This window comes from Pistacia vera, unplaced genomic scaffold, assembly GCF_008641045.1.
Source record: "Pistacia vera cultivar Batoury unplaced genomic scaffold, PisVer_v2 Contig225, whole genome shotgun sequence".
Lineage (NCBI taxonomy): Eukaryota > Viridiplantae > Streptophyta > Magnoliopsida > Sapindales > Anacardiaceae > Pistacia > Pistacia vera.
In genome coordinates, this window is record NW_022196030.1 from 1,090,343 (window position 1) to 1,110,735 (window position 20,393).

The window sequence follows — 20,393 nt, forward strand, 5'->3', positions numbered from 1 at the left end:
CGAGTCGAAAGGAGAGGTACCACATTTGTGAAATTACCTTGGTTGGTCTATTGAGTTTATAGGATGTTTCAAGGCTTTAAGGATTAGACAAGCTCCAATGTTGGCTGATACTTAAGACTGTGTTTGTTTTCCTATTCAAAATACTATCCTATCCAATTTTATCAAAATACATATTTGTTTCAATATTCTCAAAATCCAATCCTATTTTATTCAACTCAAAATATTTAATTTTTTTAACCTCTTAGGTAATTAATAACAAAATTTTATAAATTGACAAAAACACCTCCACCCACCCTCATATTACCAAAAGCCGGCCACCACTACTGAAAGGTGTCCGGAATGGAGCACAACCGATTGGATGTGGCCGGTCGTGCATCGATCTGGCATTTTTCGATCATATCCAACTAGTCGTGCGCCATTCTGACGACTTCCGACCATTGTCTGGCGGTGGTGGTTGGCTGTCGGCATTTAATGGGTGGGTGGGGGTGTTTTTGTTAGTTTTAAAACTTTTATTGTAGGGGGTATTTAGCTAAATTAACAAATGTAGGAGATTAAAAAATAATTTAAATATTTTCAAAAAATGTTTTCCAAAATTTACCAAACATATTTTTAAATTCAAATAATTTTCTTGTAATAATAACCCAATTCAACTTTTTCAAAATACTATTTTAAATACTCTACCAAACACAGCCTAAGATACCTAAAAAGATGAAAATAGTAGTAAAAGCTTCATTTGGTTCATTATTTGATGATTTTTAGAATAGTATATTGAAAAAAAAGTAAAATTGGGTTATTCTTACGAGAAAGGTAATTATTAATGTTTTGTGAGATGAATAAATTAGAATATGATTTTGAGAATATTGAAATAATTGCATTTTTTTGTTTTTATGATATAATAGTAGAACAGAATAGAGATATAATATTGAATCAAATGAAGCCTAAATTTTTCATTATTCTCAAAGGAGAAGATTATTCTTTTTACCAGATCCAATCACACATCTTATATTAAAAACAAGAGATCTTTCTCCATCAACCCCTTTGGCCCTCATTCTTCTAGAATCAAAAAGATCATTTTCAAGTTTGAATTTGTTCATTTGGAATCTGGGTTCTTCTACTTCATTTTTATTTACTTATTTCTTTATTTTTTTTTCCCTCTCTTTTCTTTTTATTTTTTTTTTATAGATTAATTAAAATATTAAAAATCATTGGCAATGAATTTGATTGTTTGAAGTAATATGTTGACCTTGTTGACAAGTATTTGTTTCTTTTTCTTTGTCAATAGTTATATTATGATAAACTGATACATGTTGTTGAGAATTCTCAATCAATTCCTCTTAACTTCAACTCACTGTTTCTCATTTTCCACTCTCTGGCAACTTGAGCTTATATGGTCAATCAAAATTCTGTATAAGATTATTTATAATTTTTTTTTTTTAATATTTTCTTTCCATTTTGAAATGGTTCAACTGTTTTTATTGTTTGCCTTGACTAAATCTAGATTTAAACATGAATTTTCATTTAATATTCAAAACGTGTTTTGTCAGTAATTTTCCTTGGAACAATAATAATAAAAGCAACCTATCACTATTTCCATATAGTATAAGAAAATATGCAAATTATTCTTCAATCATTCTAACTATAACACTGTTGAGTTTTATGAAGTATTGAACCTAGTTGTATTAAATATTTATATTTATTTGGTTTTTTTTTTTTTAATTATCGGGGGTATTTGGACTAGTTTATGTGCACCTCTATTAATTCACCAAGACGCAAGACGCAAGACCCAAAAACTATCCACCAAGTAAGAACATTAGTGGCTACCCCTATTAGCATCCGAAGAGAGAATCGAACTCAAGAATTTTTAAGTGATACATTCAATAGTCTTTATCAAACCAATCGGCCAACCAGAGATAGTTTATTTGGGTTGTTTTAACCTATGCTATAAAGGGTATACATTAAGAATACTAGAGAACAAAAAATTTAGCAATTTAATGTATTTGAAATTATATATATATATTTTTGGTATAAAATATATATTGAATAATAATAAATTTGTTATTATTTAGCATTCTTAACTTGAACCCTTAAAACATATGTAAACCCAAATTATATTGTTATTTTATGAAACAACATTACACCCGTTTGTATAAAAGAAATGAGAGAAAAGGGTTGATAGGTGAAACATTGATGTAAGAGCAAGTAGAAAGAAAGAAGAAAAGAAACGTGCAAGGATTAATTAATTTTCTTGTCTACCATTTCTACTTGCATTCCCTCAACCCTACACTTCATCTCCACCTTTCTTTTCTTGCAGCCACATTATCCGCTGGCACTATCAAACATATTGGTAGGAATTCGGTGAGAAGTTTGAGCATTTATGTGATACATTGTTGTAAGTTTGTTGAATGAACCTATCGATTTTGACGCGCTGAAATTTAATTATGAACTTAAATGAGTTGAGTCAATCACTTCAAGGGTCAACATAATATATTTCATTTCACACAACCAGCTCTGACACAGTCAGCTCATCATTTAACACTCATTTCGTTTTTGAGTTTTCACTATTGCCATTGGCCCTTCTTAAAAACACAAATATACCCGTCGATGTATTTTTTATTTTTTTTCTAATTATCGATATGTGTTAATCAGTTTATACATCTCGAATAATCTTTTAAGATTTTAAAATTATCAATTGATTAATAATTTTAGTGATCATCTCTATTAACAACCGAAAAAAAAAACGCATTAAATATCCTTTGAATAATGTACTCATCAACCTTCTCACTTTTGCCATTTAATTTATTTATAATTTTTATTTTCTTGTTAGTTTAGGTGAAGCCATCCATCCTCTATTTTTAGTTTCCCACAAATCCAAACTCTAAAGTTTGTTTAATTAATTCATTTTACATGACTTTTAAGTATAATTGAAGCCTTCAAGATAAATGCTATGATTCAATTAGCTCAAAATAAAATAACCAATTATATAATTAAGGAACTTTTTAGATAATGTTATTAAATAAGTTTCTTCGTAAAACGGGTTTCCTTATGAATTTATTGTGAAACATCTGCCTAATTTCACCTAACAATAACCATATAATAAGGGTTAAAAAATTAGAATTTTGATAAGTTGAAAATTATGTATATTTTATATTGAAATAAATAAATTAACGTGTGTCACTCTCTAAGAAAACTCGTAAAAGAAAAGTATTAAATTCCCCGGTATCATACAGGTATTGACAAGGAGATTTCATGACCAATTTGACAACTCTGTAAAGCCTGCTTGGGACCGACCAATCCAAAGCCTCATTTTGGGCTCTTTTTTCAAGGTATAACCACAAATAACTTTTTGACATATGTCACACTCATAAAAACTTGTGCTGATATTATTCTCATTGAAGATAAATACATATTTTAATTCCTAAAATAAAAATAATCTATCATTGATGGGTACTTAAATGTTAATTAAAATTTTTATATGTACTATTTAAAAGATTTTAAATTCGATTTACTTCAGTTGTTAATAGGGATGATCATATGAGGTTTATTTGATCTTTAATTTTAAAATCTTTAAAGATGAGTTGAAATATATGTAAATCGATTCCAATATTTTGATAAAAAAAAAAAAAAAAAAATAGAAGGACGTAATCCAGTCCATAGGCATCCAATGCCATAAATTTAATTTAATTGGTGCCCACATTCTGCTGTTGGCAGCGCATTGGAACGGGCTAGCTAAACCTCATAAATAACAGACTAAAACTTGTCCACTAGCTATACTTGAACAAAGACTTTTGGAAAAGTCTTTGCTAACCAGTAACCAGTGTTATCCGAGTGGCCGAAATCCCTCTTCTGCCCTTCTATTGGTTTATACTAATCTTGTCCGATCTGGGTCGTAACTCTACCAACAAAGAAAAATCCAATGTGTTAATAATAATACAATGTTAATTCATTCTCTTAATCCTAATTTTGTGAAGCAAAATCCATTATTTGAATTTAAAAAGCATGTTATTGGAAAGAAATCCCATATTATATTTCCCTCTTTCTTATTTTATTATAATCACACAATTATTTAATTAATACTCTACTGGTGAAGAAACAGGTCACCTGTGCAGTGCACCAAAGAGTGGCAAATTTCGAAATTGCATAGGGCCAAATGGGTCAATCAAACATCTATTAATGAAAAATAGATAAGAAAATCCCGGTTGGCAAAATTGAATGCTACGGCGGGTTAACAATTAAAAGTTCGTTGGGGTCGTTGCATCCTCCTCCCCCATACCCTCTCTTTTCACACCCTCTACTCTTTAAATTCTCCTCATACTTCGCCATATTCGTACCCCATTTCTCTCTCACACTTTCTTGCTATAACCTTTTCCTCTTTTCGTATACGTTTCTCCATTTTTAGTCTTTCATTAACACTTTTCGGGTTTCTTTAATTCTTCGTTTTGCTTTGTGGTGAGTTAATTAAAGATGGCCGGTGAAGCTCAGGAAAGAAGAGAAAATAAGCTCCCAAACTTTCTCTTGTCTGTTAGACTCAAATATGTGAAGCTTGGTTATCACTACTTAATCTCAAATGCCATGTATATATTGCTTTTGCCAGTTCTAGTCATTGCTTCGGCTCATCTTTCCACGCTCACAATCCAAGATTGTGTCCAGCTATGGAACCAACTACAGTTCAATCTTGTTACGGTCACTCTAGGTTCAAGTCTCATGGTTTTCTTGGCTACACTTTACTTCATGAGTCGTCCGAGAAAAATCTATTTGGTGGATTTTGCTTGTTACAAACCCGATTCAGAGCTTATATGCACAAGAGAGACTTTCGTGGAAAAATCCAATAATATTGGGTGTTTCTCAGAAGACAACTTAGCTTTTCAGAAGAAAATTATTGAACGTTCTGGTTTAGGCCAGAAGACCTACTTCCCTGAGGCCTTGTTGCGAGAGCCACCAAACCCGTGCATGGCCGAGGCCAGGAAGGAGGCTGAGGCCGTGATGTTTGGTGCTATTGATAAGCTCTTGGCGAAAACTGGCGTTAAGGCGAAAGATATTGGGATTCTTGTGGTGAATTGCAGCTTGTTCAATCCAACACCATCTCTATCGGCCATGATTGTTAACCACTACAAGCTTAGAGGGAACATTTTGAGCTATAATTTAGGTGGTATGGGTTGCAGTGCTGGACTTATTTCCATAGACCTCGCCAAACAGCTTTTACAGGTTAACTTCTTCTTTTAGTATTTAGTACTATTAATGTTAATCTATATCAAGCCTTTCTTGATTAACTTTACCCGTTTCTAAATAGGTAAGATTATTTTACATGTTCAGTAATTAATTAATACCTAATAATTTCCAACTCCAATCTGGTGGATTACCAAAAGAAAATTAGATTGAAGTTTGGCTGGAAACAGTAATTAATGTTAATTACAAGATCAGTGGCCTTTGAAATAAGCTTAGACCAGGTGGGGCTACATAACTGCGAACTAAATAGTTAATTAATGCTGCCATTCAAGTTCAAGGTGTACTTAATTTGGTCCCCTGTATGAGTTGATTGTCAAATATTTATTAGTCTACCCTAGCTGGAAGGAAAAACTTTTGAAATTAAAGGGTATTTGATCGTTCGTAAGAATGTTATTTATTTTGAAAAGGATATTCAACCAATAAAATCACAGATATTTACACTCTGTTCAAAGCTTAAATTGACCCATTACAACTTTTGATAAGTCAACCATTTCATATACTTGAATTAACGCCTTTATTTATTTTGTTTTGTAACAGGTGAACCCAAATTCCTATGCCTTAGTAGTAAGCATGGAGAACATAACTCTGAACTGGTACTTTGGCAATGACCGATCGATGCTTGTATCAAACTGCCTCTTCCGTATGGGTGGAGCTGCAATCCTCCTGTCTAACCGATCATCCGATCGTCGCCGTTCAAAGTATCAACTCATCCACACTGTGCGGACTCACAAAGGCGCCGATGACAAATGCTACGAATGTGTCTTCCAAAGAGAAGACGAAAACAGAAAAATCGGAGTCTCACTCTCAAAAGACCTCATGGCTGTAGCTGGAGAAGCCTTAAAAACAAACATCACCACACTGGGTCCATTAGTTCTCCCAATGTCTGAGCAACTCCTGTTTTTCACAACTTTAGTAGCAAGAAAAGTGTTCCACATGAAAATAAAACCATACATTCCCGATTTCAAGCTGGCTTTCGAGCATTTCTGCATTCACGCTGGAGGGAGAGCGGTGTTAGATGAGCTAGAGAAGAACCTTGAGCTGAGTGAATGGCACATGGAGTCTTCAAGAATGACCCTTTACAGGTTTGGGAACACTTCGAGTAGCTCTTTGTGGTATGAATTGGCGTACACTGAGGCGAAGGGGAGGATCAAGAAAGGTGATCGAACATGGCAGATTGCATTTGGTTCAGGATTCAAGTGTAACAGTGCGGTGTGGAAGGCATTGAGGAGTATTAATCCTGCCAAGGNTAGATAAGAAAATCCCGGTTGGCAAAATTGAATGCTACGGCGGGTTAACAATTAAAAGTTCGTTGGGGTCGTTGCATCCTCCTCCCCCATACCCTCTCTTTTCACACCCTCTACTCTTTAAATTCTCCTCATACTTCGCCATATTCGTACCCCATTTCTCTCTCACACTTTCTTGCTATAACCTTTTCCTCTTTTCGTATACGTTTCTCCATTTTTAGTCTTTCATTAACACTTTTCGGGTTTCTTTAATTCTTCGTTTTGCTTTGTGGTGAGTTAATTAAAGATGGCCGGTGAAGCTCAGGAAAGAAGAGAAAATAAGCTCCCAAACTTTCTCTTGTCTGTTAGACTCAAATATGTGAAGCTTGGTTATCACTACTTAATCTCAAATGCCATGTATATATTGCTTTTGCCAGTTCTAGTCATTGCTTCGGCTCATCTTTCCACGCTCACAATCCAAGATTGTGTCCAGCTATGGAACCAACTACAGTTCAATCTTGTTACGGTCACTCTAGGTTCAAGTCTCATGGTTTTCTTGGCTACACTTTACTTCATGAGTCGTCCGAGAAAAATCTATTTGGTGGATTTTGCTTGTTACAAACCCGATTCAGAGCTTATATGCACAAGAGAGACTTTCGTGGAAAAATCCAATAATATTGGGTGTTTCTCAGAAGACAACTTAGCTTTTCAGAAGAAAATTATTGAACGTTCTGGTTTAGGCCAGAAGACCTACTTCCCTGAGGCCTTGTTGCGAGAGCCACCAAACCCGTGCATGGCCGAGGCCAGGAAGGAGGCTGAGGCCGTGATGTTTGGTGCTATTGATAAGCTCTTGGCGAAAACTGGCGTTAAGGCGAAAGATATTGGGATTCTTGTGGTGAATTGCAGCTTGTTCAATCCAACACCATCTCTATCGGCCATGATTGTTAACCACTACAAGCTTAGAGGGAACATTTTGAGCTATAATTTAGGTGGTATGGGTTGCAGTGCTGGACTTATTTCCATAGACCTCGCCAAACAGCTTTTACAGGTTAACTTCTTCTTTTAGTATTTAGTACTATTAATGTTAATCTATATCAAGCCTTTCTTGATTAACTTTACCCGTTTCTAAATAGGTAAGATTATTTTACATGTTCAGTAATTAATTAATACCTAATAATTTCCAACTCCAATCTGGTGGATTACCAAAAGAAAATTAGATTGAAGTTTGGCTGGAAACAGTAATTAATGTTAATTACAAGATCAGTGGCCTTTGAAATAAGCTTAGACCAGGTGGGGCTACATAACTGCGAACTAAATAGTTAATTAATGCTGCCATTCAAGTTCAAGGTGTACTTAATTTGGTCCCCTGTATGAGTTGATTGTCAAATATTTATTAGTCTACCCTAGCTGGAAGGAAAAACTTTTGAAATTAAAGGGTATTTGATCGTTCGTAAGAATGTTATTTATTTTGAAAAGGATATTCAACCAATAAAATCACAGATATTTACACTCTGTTCAAAGCTTAAATTGACCCATTACAACTTTTGATAAGTCAACCATTTCATATACTTGAATTAACGCCTTTATTTATTTTGTTTTGTAACAGGTGAACCCAAATTCCTATGCCTTAGTAGTAAGCATGGAGAACATAACTCTGAACTGGTACTTTGGCAATGACCGATCGATGCTTGTATCAAACTGCCTCTTCCGTATGGGTGGAGCTGCAATCCTCCTGTCTAACCGATCATCCGATCGTCGCCGTTCAAAGTATCAACTCATCCACACTGTGCGGACTCACAAAGGCGCCGATGACAAATGCTACGAATGTGTCTTCCAAAGAGAAGACGAAAACAGAAAAATCGGAGTCTCACTCTCAAAAGACCTCATGGCTGTAGCTGGAGAAGCCTTAAAAACAAACATCACCACACTGGGTCCATTAGTTCTCCCAATGTCTGAGCAACTCCTGTTTTTCACAACTTTAGTAGCAAGAAAAGTGTTCCACATGAAAATAAAACCATACATTCCCGATTTCAAGCTGGCTTTCGAGCATTTCTGCATTCACGCTGGAGGGAGAGCGGTGTTAGATGAGCTAGAGAAGAACCTTGAGCTGAGTGAATGGCACATGGAGTCTTCAAGAATGACCCTTTACAGGTTTGGGAACACTTCGAGTAGCTCTTTGTGGTATGAATTGGCGTACACTGAGGCGAAGGGGAGGATCAAGAAAGGTGATCGAACATGGCAGATTGCATTTGGTTCAGGATTCAAGTGTAACAGTGCGGTGTGGAAGGCATTGAGGAGTATTAATCCTGCCAAGGAGAAAATTAATCCTTGGATGGATGATATTGGTGAATTTCCAGTTCAGGTTCCAAAGTTGGCACCTGTTGTATCTTCGTCTTCTTCTTAAAGCTTTCTAATTTTTATTTTGTGGGGGGAGTATGAGTGATTTATTTTAGAATACCCGACTTATATATGTAATGCTAGGGCTAACTATGCCAGATATAAAGATTTATTATTTTCGTTATATGATTATTCCCTTTATTTTTTTGTGTTTATTAATTGATGAATGTAATTTTATACATCTATATGATTGAACCATCCCTTTTCATTTTAATGGTTTACAAAGCTTCTGTTAATTGTATGCGAAGCCTTCGGGTGGACTATTCTCTTACCCGTTCAAATTTTCATAGAAAACCATCGCAACACAAAATAGAATTAAAAAGCTTCGTAAACCATCTATGAAACTGGGTACGGCTGGACTATTCTCTTACCCGTTCAAATTTTCAACCTGCAAGTTCGGTACCCGTCGTCGCCCGCAGCGAAGGTCATCCAAAATACAACTTTCATATGCTAGCTTTGGTTTAAATCCAAAACTAGTTTGGTATAATTAATAAATTGAATATAGATATGAAATGGGTATAAGTACAACAAAAAAACTCTATAAAATTTGCTCATATTTTATACTGATCTCCTCATTCTTAAGGTTTTCATTTTCATTATCTATAACAAGTCTTTGACGACATATTTATTGGGAAATATTGTACAGTTAAAAATATTATATGATACTACATAACAAAGTCGAAATGTTTGGTTGAAACTTTATATTGTATTTATTAAACACAATGTACAAATATATAATGCAAATTCATTGTAGTTTATACCAAGTAAAAGGGTGATTAAGGGATGGATTATATTATATTATTTTATTTTATTTAAACTTTTTGATAATTTTTATTTAATAAATAATTAAATAATTGCTTAAAATTTAATATTATTTTATTGAAGTTAAAATTTAAGTTTTTAGATGAAATATTAAAGGTAAATAAATAATTGCTTAAAAATTTAATAAAAAAATAAATATAAGTTAAGATAATAATACAGTATAATGAAACATAAAATATGTTATTTATATTTCGTAAGACAATCTACAAATATATAGGAAAGAACACTGAACTGACCTAATTTTACGCATATCACACCAAATTAACATGCTCAAGTTAATATGGGATTAGAGATGTACTTAAATAAGCTTAGTTTCGTATTAAATACACAAAATCGGTCAAGCTATCGTGCATCTAATGAAACAAAATGCCTTGCCAAACAAGTTGAAGATTGGGTTCAAGATATCTACAGATAAACCCGGGTTGGCTTGATGGTTAAGGAGGTTTGCTCCATTTCTTAAATTTTTGGGTTCAAATCTTGAGGTCACCTAACTAACCTAACTTTACACATATCACACCAAATTAACATGCTTAAGTTAAGATGGGATTAGAGATGTATTTAAATAAGCTTAGTTTCGTATTAAATACACAAAGTCGGTCAAGCTATTGTGCATCTAATGAAACAAAATGCCTTGCAAACAAGTTGGAGATTGGGTGCAAGATATCTACATTCTTAGGTTCAAATCTTGGGGTCACCTACTATAACAACATTGTAACTTACCTAATTATTTGAGTTTGTAAAGTGTTCAATAGATCTCAAAGATTAGTTGAGATACACGTAAATTGACTCAACCAACCCGGTAAAAAAATAAAATAAATAAAAGATATCTGTAGATTGGTGTAGGTCCAGTTGTGGGCTGTAGTTTATTAAAAAAGTTTGAACCCTCTGAAACTAGCATGGGCTTAAGAAACGGGCTTGTCTAATCATTCGTATCTTAAACCTTGAATCTAAAAAGAATTTATAATATACATTATAAAAGAGAGTAACTTTGTAATGTTACATTAATTTCTACGATAATTAAAAACAATTTCTAAAATTCTTATTCCTACTCATGGATTAATATTTTATGTCTCAATAAACTACCCTAAATTAATTAGTTAGTTAACTTACCATCTTATGAACAAATTGTGATTTAAACGTTAGTGATAAAATTAATGGCAGTATGTGTGTCAGTATGTGTAATCACATGAAAATAGTAATGTTAATTATTGATGGCATGTGGACTGGTAACACCTTATATATTATATGATATTCTTTCATCTCTTTGTCTATTCAACCCATTTACTCCACTATCCTTTTCATTTCAGTTTTTGGTTGATTTGGCGTTATTAATATTACTTGTATCCTTAATTTCCAATTATTTTTCACCTCTTTTTATATTATATTACTCAGCTGGGTGCAATTAATAGTATAAAAATGGCTAGTGAGAAGCAAATTTATTTGTGAGAATAGGGTTTTTCTGTTTAGGCATTCAGGACGGATTTATCATTTATAACCAGTTTTAATTAGAAGATGGTAGGAAAATGCATTTAATACATCTTAACACTATATGTATATTTTGAAAATTGAGTGAAACATGATTTTAATAAAGGGTAATACAATACTTATATAATTTTTTTACACTATTTTGTAAACATCATGATGTGGTCTATGTTATAATCATATAAATTTTATTATAATATTAAAAATTTAAAATAATTAAAAAAATTATGTTAAAGGATGAAGTAAAATTACTCTTTAATAAATTATAACAACTTAACTTGATGGTAAAATGGTACGGAGCTGTGCCTGTGCGGCTGACGGCTGGGCCTCCACAGAGTACTGACTATCTTAATTCTTATGTCATGCGCCTAGAAAATAAGCCAAACACTCGGCTGTTTGAAGAAGTTGCTTGTGCCGTTCTGCGCTGCCTGTCGTTGACAAACGCGTCCTATACTATATATAATATTCCCTTCTTTTTTCAAGAGGCTACGTGTTGGTAAATAATAATTAATGTTAATTAGAGCTCACCGTCGGTGATATTAACTACAAACATTCAATTTTCAGCTGCCCAATCCAGTGCATTTACCCCACTACCCACTGTTTTAAACAATTTTAAGAAGTTGCTTCATTTGCTTTGCACGAAAACAGAACATGTGATGCATAGATGATAACTAATTAAGTTATGCATTTTTTCACATAAAATTATAGACAATAAAGATAAGTTGACAATCTGACTATTGATAGTTTTTAATTAATTCATCTGATAGAAAAACTTATCAGAAACAATTATCAGTTGTTATATTGTGTTTGTAAGAGAAAATTTATGAAATTCGTTTGTCATAAGATTACCCAATTAGAGAATAGATATAAGAAAAAGTAAACGATATTTTCCCACCTAAGGTTTGGCGAATTGCAAGTTCCCAACTTTGGTTTCATATCATAAGATTACGCAATTAGAGAATAGATATAAGAAAAAGTAAACGATATTTTCCCACCTAAGGTTTGGCGAATCTGCAAGTTCCCAACTTTGGTTTCATAAATTGTAGATTCTCACCCTTAAATTAACAGATAAATCTAACAGTTAAAGGGTAAAATAATCATTTTAAAGATGAAAATTTCAAAATAACCATTTACTTCCCAAATTCACCCCACCAAAAAATTTCAAAATAACCATTTACTTATCTAATTCACCCCATCGACGATTTCAAACTATTCCGGCCTGTTTCCAGCACAATCGACCCCTCTTGACACCACTATTACAATCCCTTCAACCCCTACNCCAACCCAGGTCGTAGCAATAATGAAAGGAATGGGATCTGCTGTCAAGTGGCCTGGTAAGCTCAATCCCGAGGCAAGGAGAGACACAACCAAGTGGTGCGAGTTCCACAACGATCATGGGCACAACACCGCAGACTGCATCGCCTTGTGGCTCGAGGTTGCCGCACTTCTGAAGAGAGGACATCTCCGTGATCTACTCACCGACAAGGGGAAGAACACCATTAGCCAGAAAAACTCCAAACAACAGTCGCCCCCTCCGCGAGAACCCACACCGAAGGGTTTCTGCTCGCTAATCTCCGGAGGATCAGAAATCAGTGGGGTTAGTTACTCATCAATGAAACGACATGCTAGAACTAACCGTCATGAAGTCCAATCCATCCACCCGGTCTCGAGGTCATACTCCCATCAGGTAATTCAGTTTGAGGATGACGAACCGATCACCCTAGCCACTCCTCACCACGACGCTTTAGTCCTCTCCCTGCAAATAGCCAACATCCTAGTGAAAAGAGTGTTCGTAGATGAGGGTTCGTCAGCAAATATTCTATTCCTCGAAGCGGTCAAAGCAATGGGACTGGAAGAAGCAAATATCAACAGACAACCGACACTGCTAGTTGGATTCAGTTCGGAGCAGAAATACACTATCGGGGAGATCATCCTTCCTATCTATGCTGGCAGAGTAAACAAACAGACAGTCTTCCTGGTGATCGACTGCCCATCCTCTTACAGCATCATTTTAGGCCGCCTCTGGATCCACGACATGCCGGCAGTCCCATCTACCTTCCACCAGACAATCAGATTTCTGACCAAGTGGGGAGTACGGGAGATCAAGGGTGATCCTAAAGCTTCCAGGGACTGCTACAAAAACGCCTTCAAAGGCACAGGAAACTCTTCATAGCAATTACAGTCTCGTCCAACCCCTCGAACAGAGCCTGACCAACCGACCATGGAGGAGCTGGATGAAGTGTAGATACATCCGGATCACCCAGAGAGAAAGACACACATAGGCTCCCGCCTCGACCCCGAGACAAGAGAGGAGCTGATAGGATTTCTAAAACGGAACAAAGACTGTTTCGCCTGGTCCCATGCCGACATGACCGGAATCAATCCAGACGCAATGGTCCACCAGCTCAAGGCAGATCCGGATCACCCGCCAGTCAAGCAGAAGAGGAGGAAATTCGCACCTGAACGGAACCAGATCATCANCAAGTTCCCAACTTTGGTTTCATATCATAAGATTACGCAATTAGAGAATAGATATAAGAAAAAGTAAACGATATTTTCCCACCTAAGGTTTGGCGAATCTGCAAGTTCCCAACTTTGGTTTCATAAATTGTAGATTCTCACCCTTAAATTAACAGATAAATCTAACAGTTAAAGGGTAAAATAATCATTTTAAAGATGAAAATTTCAAAATAACCATTTACTTCCCAAATTCACCCCACCAAAAAATTTCAAAATAACCATTTACTTATCTAATTCACCCCATCGACGATTTCAAACTATTCCGGCCTGTTTCCAGCACAATCGACCCCTCTTGACACCACTATTACAATCCCTTCAACCCCTACATCAAAATCCCTAACCTCCCCGACTGATTGAACCCCCCAATTGTCGGTCGTTGCTTTTAGTTTCAATTGGCATTTCATCCAAATTTTGCAAGTCCTACATAAAAAACCACCCCCAAGACCACCAATAACATCGTCAGCTTCCCCCCACCAAAAACCCCAACATTTTCGATTGCAATTGCCCATCGATCACTGTTGCCTCTCCTTTAGGTTTTTGCATTTTTTTGCCCCTTTCCAGCCAAATTCCAACACCTTGCCGAGGTGAAATCAAGTGGAAAAGTTAGAGGTTTTGGTGAAGAGGATAAGGGGATGCTGATGGTAATGTCGGGGATGTCCAATGGTGCTGGAATCAGGCCGAATTCTTGGCTTGGCCGGGATCCTCTGGGGCTTATTTGAGATGTAGGGGTTATTTTGAGAAAAAAGTAACGATATTAATTTAAAGATGGAAATCTTCAATTTATGAAACCAGGGCTGGAAAATGTTGTTTACTCTATAAGAAAACACCCTGCGCTATTTCCTGAGCCAGTTGGAGAGACGGTGAATTGTCACCTTCCAATTTAAGTTAAAGTTTTCTGCTAAAAGTTTTGGTCTTATGAAAGTTTTCTGCAAAAAGTTTATCTAATTATACTGTTAGTAAAAGTAAAACATATATGTTGATGTTTGATTTTGGACACCAACGACTCGCATGTGCAAAGTGCTAAGAGAGTCCCAGAAATTACACGAGATCGATCCATGAGATTTGAATATGGTACTGAGATTATATATGTTGCAGAAACATAAATAATAGACTGACAAGAGAGGTTTTTATAATGGTTTAAATGCTTAAAGCAAATCCTAAGTTCTATGATATTGCCCGTAAGGCATACAAAGATAGAGAAATACTTTGTTTACAGAGAGAAATAATGAAGCTCAAATTTATGTCTAGCTTTCATCTGCCTAGCCTTCTCTTTTCGTGAAGAGGGGTGCTCATTTATACATCTTTTAGGTCAATGTAATGAGTGCTTCTACAAGTTGTCATGACACGTGAGAACCACTTCTTAATCCTTATCTTTTTATTTTGATAAAGTTGGGACAAGTGTGCGGTTCTTATCCACTTATAGACAAAACTTGAATCTGTTGGGTTGGTGAAAGCCGTATCTCTTCTGTCTTGGGGTGATGTGGCAACTCTTGGATGGTACAAAACCTTCCTGAACTCTGATTGGTTCTCTTCTGTCTTGGGGTGATGTGGCAACTCTTGGATGGTACAAAACCTTCCTGAACTCTGATTGGTTGGCGCTGACATAATTGTGATTTGTTAGGCACAACAATATACATTGTAAAACAGTACAGTTAGATAAACTTGTTATTTAAATATACCCAATTTCTTCTGGTTTTGATGATGTTTTTATGATGGATATGTAGGCACATTAAAAACTTCAGCAGGGTAGTTGCTCACTGATTTCTCCGCTATAAATTCCCATATCGGCTGATATGCATATGCTTTCAAGCCACTACTATCTCGCTTATTTCTTCAACTTTGAGATTGTGGTGTAGACGTGGAGTCTCTATATACTGCTACTACCTTGCTTAAATTCTCGCTTGTGTTTTATCTTTCTTTCGCTTCAGGTATTATATTGCTTTAACTTGGATTCTCTGTTCATTTTTACTTCCAAATTACAAAATACAATCTACGTTTTCTGAGAGACTCTTATTTTCATTGTTTTTGTAGCCTAGCTAGCTAGAAATGGCAAGTGAAAAGGAACGAAATGTGGATGACAATGATCAAGTATGTCAAAGAAGGAACTTCTTGCTATCCGTCAGACTCAAATATGTTAAGACTGGTTACCACTTTTTAATCTCCAACTCTCTATATCTACTGCTTATTTTGGTCCTGTGTATTATCTTGAGTCATCTGTCAACACTAACCATTGATGAAGTCCTTCAGCTCTGGAACAACCATGTAGTGACTATAGTCGTGTCTTGTGTTACTTGCGTTTTAATATTTATCATTTACATGATGACCCGTCCAAGAAAAGTTTACTTGGTGAACTTTGCATGTTATAAGCCTGAACCAGCACGGATGTGCAGTAAAGAACATTTCTTGAAATTATCTGCACGAACTGGGAAATATACAGAATCAAGTTTAGCTTTTAAAAAGAAAATCCTTGAGAGATCAGGGGTCGGGCAGAGGACTTACGGGCCGAAAGCCTTGATGGAGATCCCTCAAACCCAGTCTTTGGTGGAGGCTAGGAAGGAGACAGAAACTATCATATTTGGAGCAATTGACGAGCTCTTTGCAAAAACTGGAGTGAATCCTAGAGAGATAAGTATTCTGGTGGTGAATAGTAGCTTGTTTAATCCAATACCATCTTTATCAGCCATGGTAGTGAACCGCTACAAGCTGAGAGGGAATATTTTGAGCTATAATCTAGGTGGTATGGGCTGCAGTGCAGGACTTATTTCTATTGACCTCGCCAAACAACTTTTACAGGTTTATTGCTTTCTGCCATATTTATGTAAAATCTATATACCAATCAATGCAGCATGTCACATAACGTCATAACCTTTATTTTTATTTTTATTTTTTTTCTCAATAATTCTAAACCAACATGTAAATGAATTATTCGAGAGGTTCGGTTTCAATTTTTTCAAATATATATGTGCTCTTCTTTTGTTAATTCTTGTAATTAGATAATATTATTTTCTTTTATGTTTAAGTTTGGTCGATATTTTAATAAATAAGAAAAGATGTACTATGTACCGAGAAGATGTTTGGTTTTTATTTTAAGGACTTAAATCTAACGTACAACATCCTTAATTTGATTGTAATAGGTGCACCCCAACTCCTGTGCTCTAGTTATGAGCACAGAAAACATCACTAAGAACTGGTATCCTGGCAATGACCGATCGATGCTTGTCACAAACTGCTTATTTCGACTGGGTGGTGCTGCCATCCTCCTATCCAACCGATCATCGGATCACAATCGCTCCAAGTATCAACTACTTCACACCCTTCGCACCCACAGAGGTGCAGATGATAGATGTTATAAATGTGTCTTGCAGCAAGAGGATGAGGCCCAACAAATTGGAGTCTCACTCTCAAAAGACCTTATGGCTGTTGCCGGAGAAGCTCTTCAAACTAATATCACTAAACTCGGGCCATTAGTTCTTCCAATGTCAGAGCAACTTCTATTCGTTGCAACTGTAGTCGCTAAAAAACTTTTTAAAATGAAGATTAAGTCATACATTCCCGATTTCAAGTTGGCTTTCGAACATTTCTGTATTCATGCAGGAGGAAGAGGAGTGTTAGATGAATTAGAAAAAAGCCTTGATCTCAGTGAATGGCATATGGAGCCTTCAAGAATGACTCTTTACAGGTTTGGGAATACTTCCAGTAGTTCTTTGTGGTATGAACTGGCTTATTCTGAGGCCATGGGGAGGATGAAGAAAGGTGATCGAACGTGGCAGATTGCATTTGGTTCAGGATTCAAGTGTAACAGCGCTGTGTGGAGGGCATTGAAGACCATCAAACCAAGCAAGGAGAAAAATCCATGGATGGATGAAGTTGATATGTTTCCTGTTCTAGTGCCGAAATTTGCATCAATTTCTTTCTAAATTAATTACTCTAGTTTCTTCTATTTCAGAGGGGGATAGTTTGTGCCAACTACTTTTAATATTATGTCTACTTTTGTGTGTGTAAAGACCATATGGTTGAATTTGATATTTAAGTTAATGAGATATTAAATAGGGACCATGTGCAAAGTGTAGAGAGAGAAGATATCTTCAACTAAATCGATATCTCACTGCTTCATGTTCAATCGTCAAACTCTTTAATGAATCTTAGGTTTTTTTGTTTTTTTTTTTAATTTAAAATTCATTTATAGATCCTACAATAGAGAAAGATATATACCTGAAATTGATATAAATTTTTTCTGTTCAAGCACCAAAAGTTGCACAATATATAGGAGGAACTAGGAAGAGTTATGTCAGATGAACTTGAGAAAAACTTTGCACTCATCAAATGGCATGTGGTGGAGCCTCCAAGAATTAATGACTCTTCATATTTTGGGAATACTAGTTCAAGAATGGCTCACTGTGTACCCTTTTTTGTGTTTAAGACTAAATATATACATAGTCATAGTTGGTTAGAAGCTAGAAAATGTGGTCTTTGTCTTTTCTTCTGAGAGAGAAAGTCCTTATGCTTTAATTTGAAGTGCCTTTAATTAATAACATGCATAGATTAGATAAGAGTCCATGTGCTATGTTGTTTCCAAGCTATACATATATGGCATACAATTAATTACACGATTAATACTAAACTAATCTTGAACTAGATGGATTTCTTTGAACCAATATTATCATTAGTTAGTAAATTATATGCATAGTAAAACAGTACTAGTTAAATAAATTTATTATTTAAATATATCTAATTCTTTTGATTGGGTTAGGATCATCATTTAATCTGAAATTTTTAGAAGTACTTTTAAAGATTTTATTATATTTGTATATATATATTAATGATAATATATATACCTAAAAAATCAAAGCTGATGTTAGCCTACGTCAGCAAGCACCAATTAGAGTTCAGGAAGACTTTGCACCGTCTAGAAGCTATCACGTTGCTCCATGATAGAAAAAATATGATTGTCATCAACTTAGTAGATTTAGGTTTTGTCTATGAGTGATTGAGAACCGCATATCTGTCCTTGCCCCAGATAATTTGAGGATATTTCCTAAGTTATCAGCCAATGGGAGTTAAGGAAGGACTTGCACGACACCTACCCACTTGTAGATTTTTAAGCATTACCATGAATTCCTCTACTATAAATAGATGACTCTCTCTCTCATTTTCAGGATGCCGATACTGAACTCTCATTCTGATTGTAATATTTATTTTTAGAGCAAAGATAACCTACAAGAAAGAGACTGACTCGATATTCTCTCCAAATAATTAGTTATTGTACCTCTGTTTGTTGTTCGCTATACGTGACCTCTTGTACTCTCTCATATATAAAAGAAATAGTGGATGTAAGATTTGCTTTAAGCATTCGAACCACTTTAAAAATCATATCTCTCATTTATTATTTAGTCTTTGTATCTGATTATAATAGTTCACATGTAATTTCTAAGAATAGCTTAGCACTTTGCACATGCGACTCGTTGGTGTCAAAATTAAGCATCAACAGTTTGACGCTAGAAGGAGGGCTTGATTTTATATCTGCTCTTCATTTAGAATCTTTGCTCAATCAGTTCTACTTGTGAACAAATGGCTCGTGGTCTTGAAATCAAGCGAACTAGCACCAACAACGAGGAAATCCCCTGGGTACAAGATGTTACTTCTCCTGAAATGCCTCCAATTCCTCAAGGTACCACAGCGGACATCCTCTTGACTTCTTAGCTCGATCTAGTTGTGATGAATTACCTGGAGAGGTTTAATAATACTCTCCAAACAGTTAACCGAATGTTAGATCATTTGGATAAGGTCGTACCATCCAATTCTGACAAGGCGATACCACTTCCAAAAACGCCTGTAGGTCGCGCTAAAGCATGGAAACAAGAGAAAGCTCATACCATGCATACTATAGCATGTAAAAATAAGGGAAAACATGTGGCTGACGAAGGGCCAAAAGGCTCAAGGCCAGTGAATACCAGTCGTGAGGCAGGTAAAATACCTGTGGCTTTGCGACTTGACGATATGTCACATCATGAGCTGTCTCATGCCACATCGCATGGGCACCCCCACAAGAGTGCCTGGCATGGAGATTCTTGCTTTCGCCAGAATGATGGTTTCGACCATCACTGCGAGGGAAATACCCACCGAATGCGGGTCGATTTTGACCACCGTAGAGGTGGGGATAGCTCCCCCAGCCATTCAGTGCCTTCGGATGGCTCTAGCCAGCATGTGTCAAGATATGCTGGAGGCTCCGACCGGGGCAAGAAAGAGTTTGATCTACGGTCTTTCCTTAATTGCAATCGTGGGGAGCAAACCCATATTGCAAAAAGTGATCCTCAAGTGGCTTCGCTTCCTCAGATTGAGAAGTTACAGCGAGTTCTAGATCAACTTAGAGCTTAGCAGAATGAACGAGGGTAGGTCGCTGAGGTGTCTCCTTTTTCTCCAGCAGTTTTGACTGCTTCTCTCTTGTTAAGATTTAGAATGCCCGATATGCGAGCATTCGATGAGAATTCTGATCCACATGATCATCTCTATGATTTTAATGACCCTATGGAGCTTCACCAAGTTTCCAACTTGGCGATATGTCACTGCTTAGTAGTGACTCTTACTGCCTATGCTAAGCGTTGGTTTAGATCGCTTCTGCCAGGATCTATCAACTCATGGCAGTAGATGAGTTTGTTGTTTTTGAGACACTTCCAGGCTAATAGGAAGTTCTCAATGCCGTTGAGTTATCTGAGCAACATACGGCAA

The 20,393-nt window shown here is 35.9% G+C and overlaps 3 protein-coding genes across 4 annotated transcripts; all 3 read left to right on the forward strand.

Annotated features, from left to right (window-relative positions):
- Positions 1-4,258: 4,258 nt before the first annotated feature.
- Positions 4,259-8,984, forward strand: LOC116130821 (3-ketoacyl-CoA synthase 20-like). 2 transcript variants are annotated; one of them, XM_031416501.1, is made up of 3 exons: positions 4,259-5,202; positions 5,761-6,441; positions 8,734-8,984. In XM_031416501.1, the coding sequence occupies exons 1-3, from the start codon at positions 4,462-4,464 to the stop codon at positions 8,848-8,850; spliced, it is 1,539 nt and encodes a 512-aa protein (XP_031272361.1). In that variant the 5' UTR covers positions 4,259-4,461; the 3' UTR covers positions 8,851-8,984. The 2 variants fall into 2 exon arrangements, with proteins under 2 accessions (XP_031272361.1, XP_031272360.1); XM_031416500.1 differs by lacking the exons at positions 4,259-5,202; positions 5,761-6,441 and adding an exon at positions 6,554-7,494 and having other exon boundaries at positions 8,053-8,984.
- A 3,463-nt stretch (positions 8,985-12,447) lies between these two features.
- Positions 12,448-13,320, forward strand: LOC116130778. The gene is made up of 2 exons (XM_031416473.1): positions 12,448-12,481; positions 12,560-13,320. The coding sequence occupies exons 1-2, from the start codon at positions 12,448-12,450 to the stop codon at positions 13,318-13,320; spliced, it is 795 nt and encodes a 264-aa protein (XP_031272333.1).
- Positions 13,321-15,504: 2,184 nt separating this feature from the next.
- Positions 15,505-17,661, forward strand: LOC116130838 (3-ketoacyl-CoA synthase 20-like). Its single transcript, XM_031416524.1, has 3 exons — positions 15,505-15,595; positions 15,699-16,460; positions 16,802-17,661. Exons 2-3 carry the CDS (start codon positions 15,714-15,716, stop codon positions 17,582-17,584), a joined length of 1,530 nt encoding a protein of 509 aa, XP_031272384.1. The 5' UTR covers positions 15,505-15,595; positions 15,699-15,713; the 3' UTR covers positions 17,585-17,661.
- Positions 17,662-20,393: the final 2,732 nt, after the last annotated feature.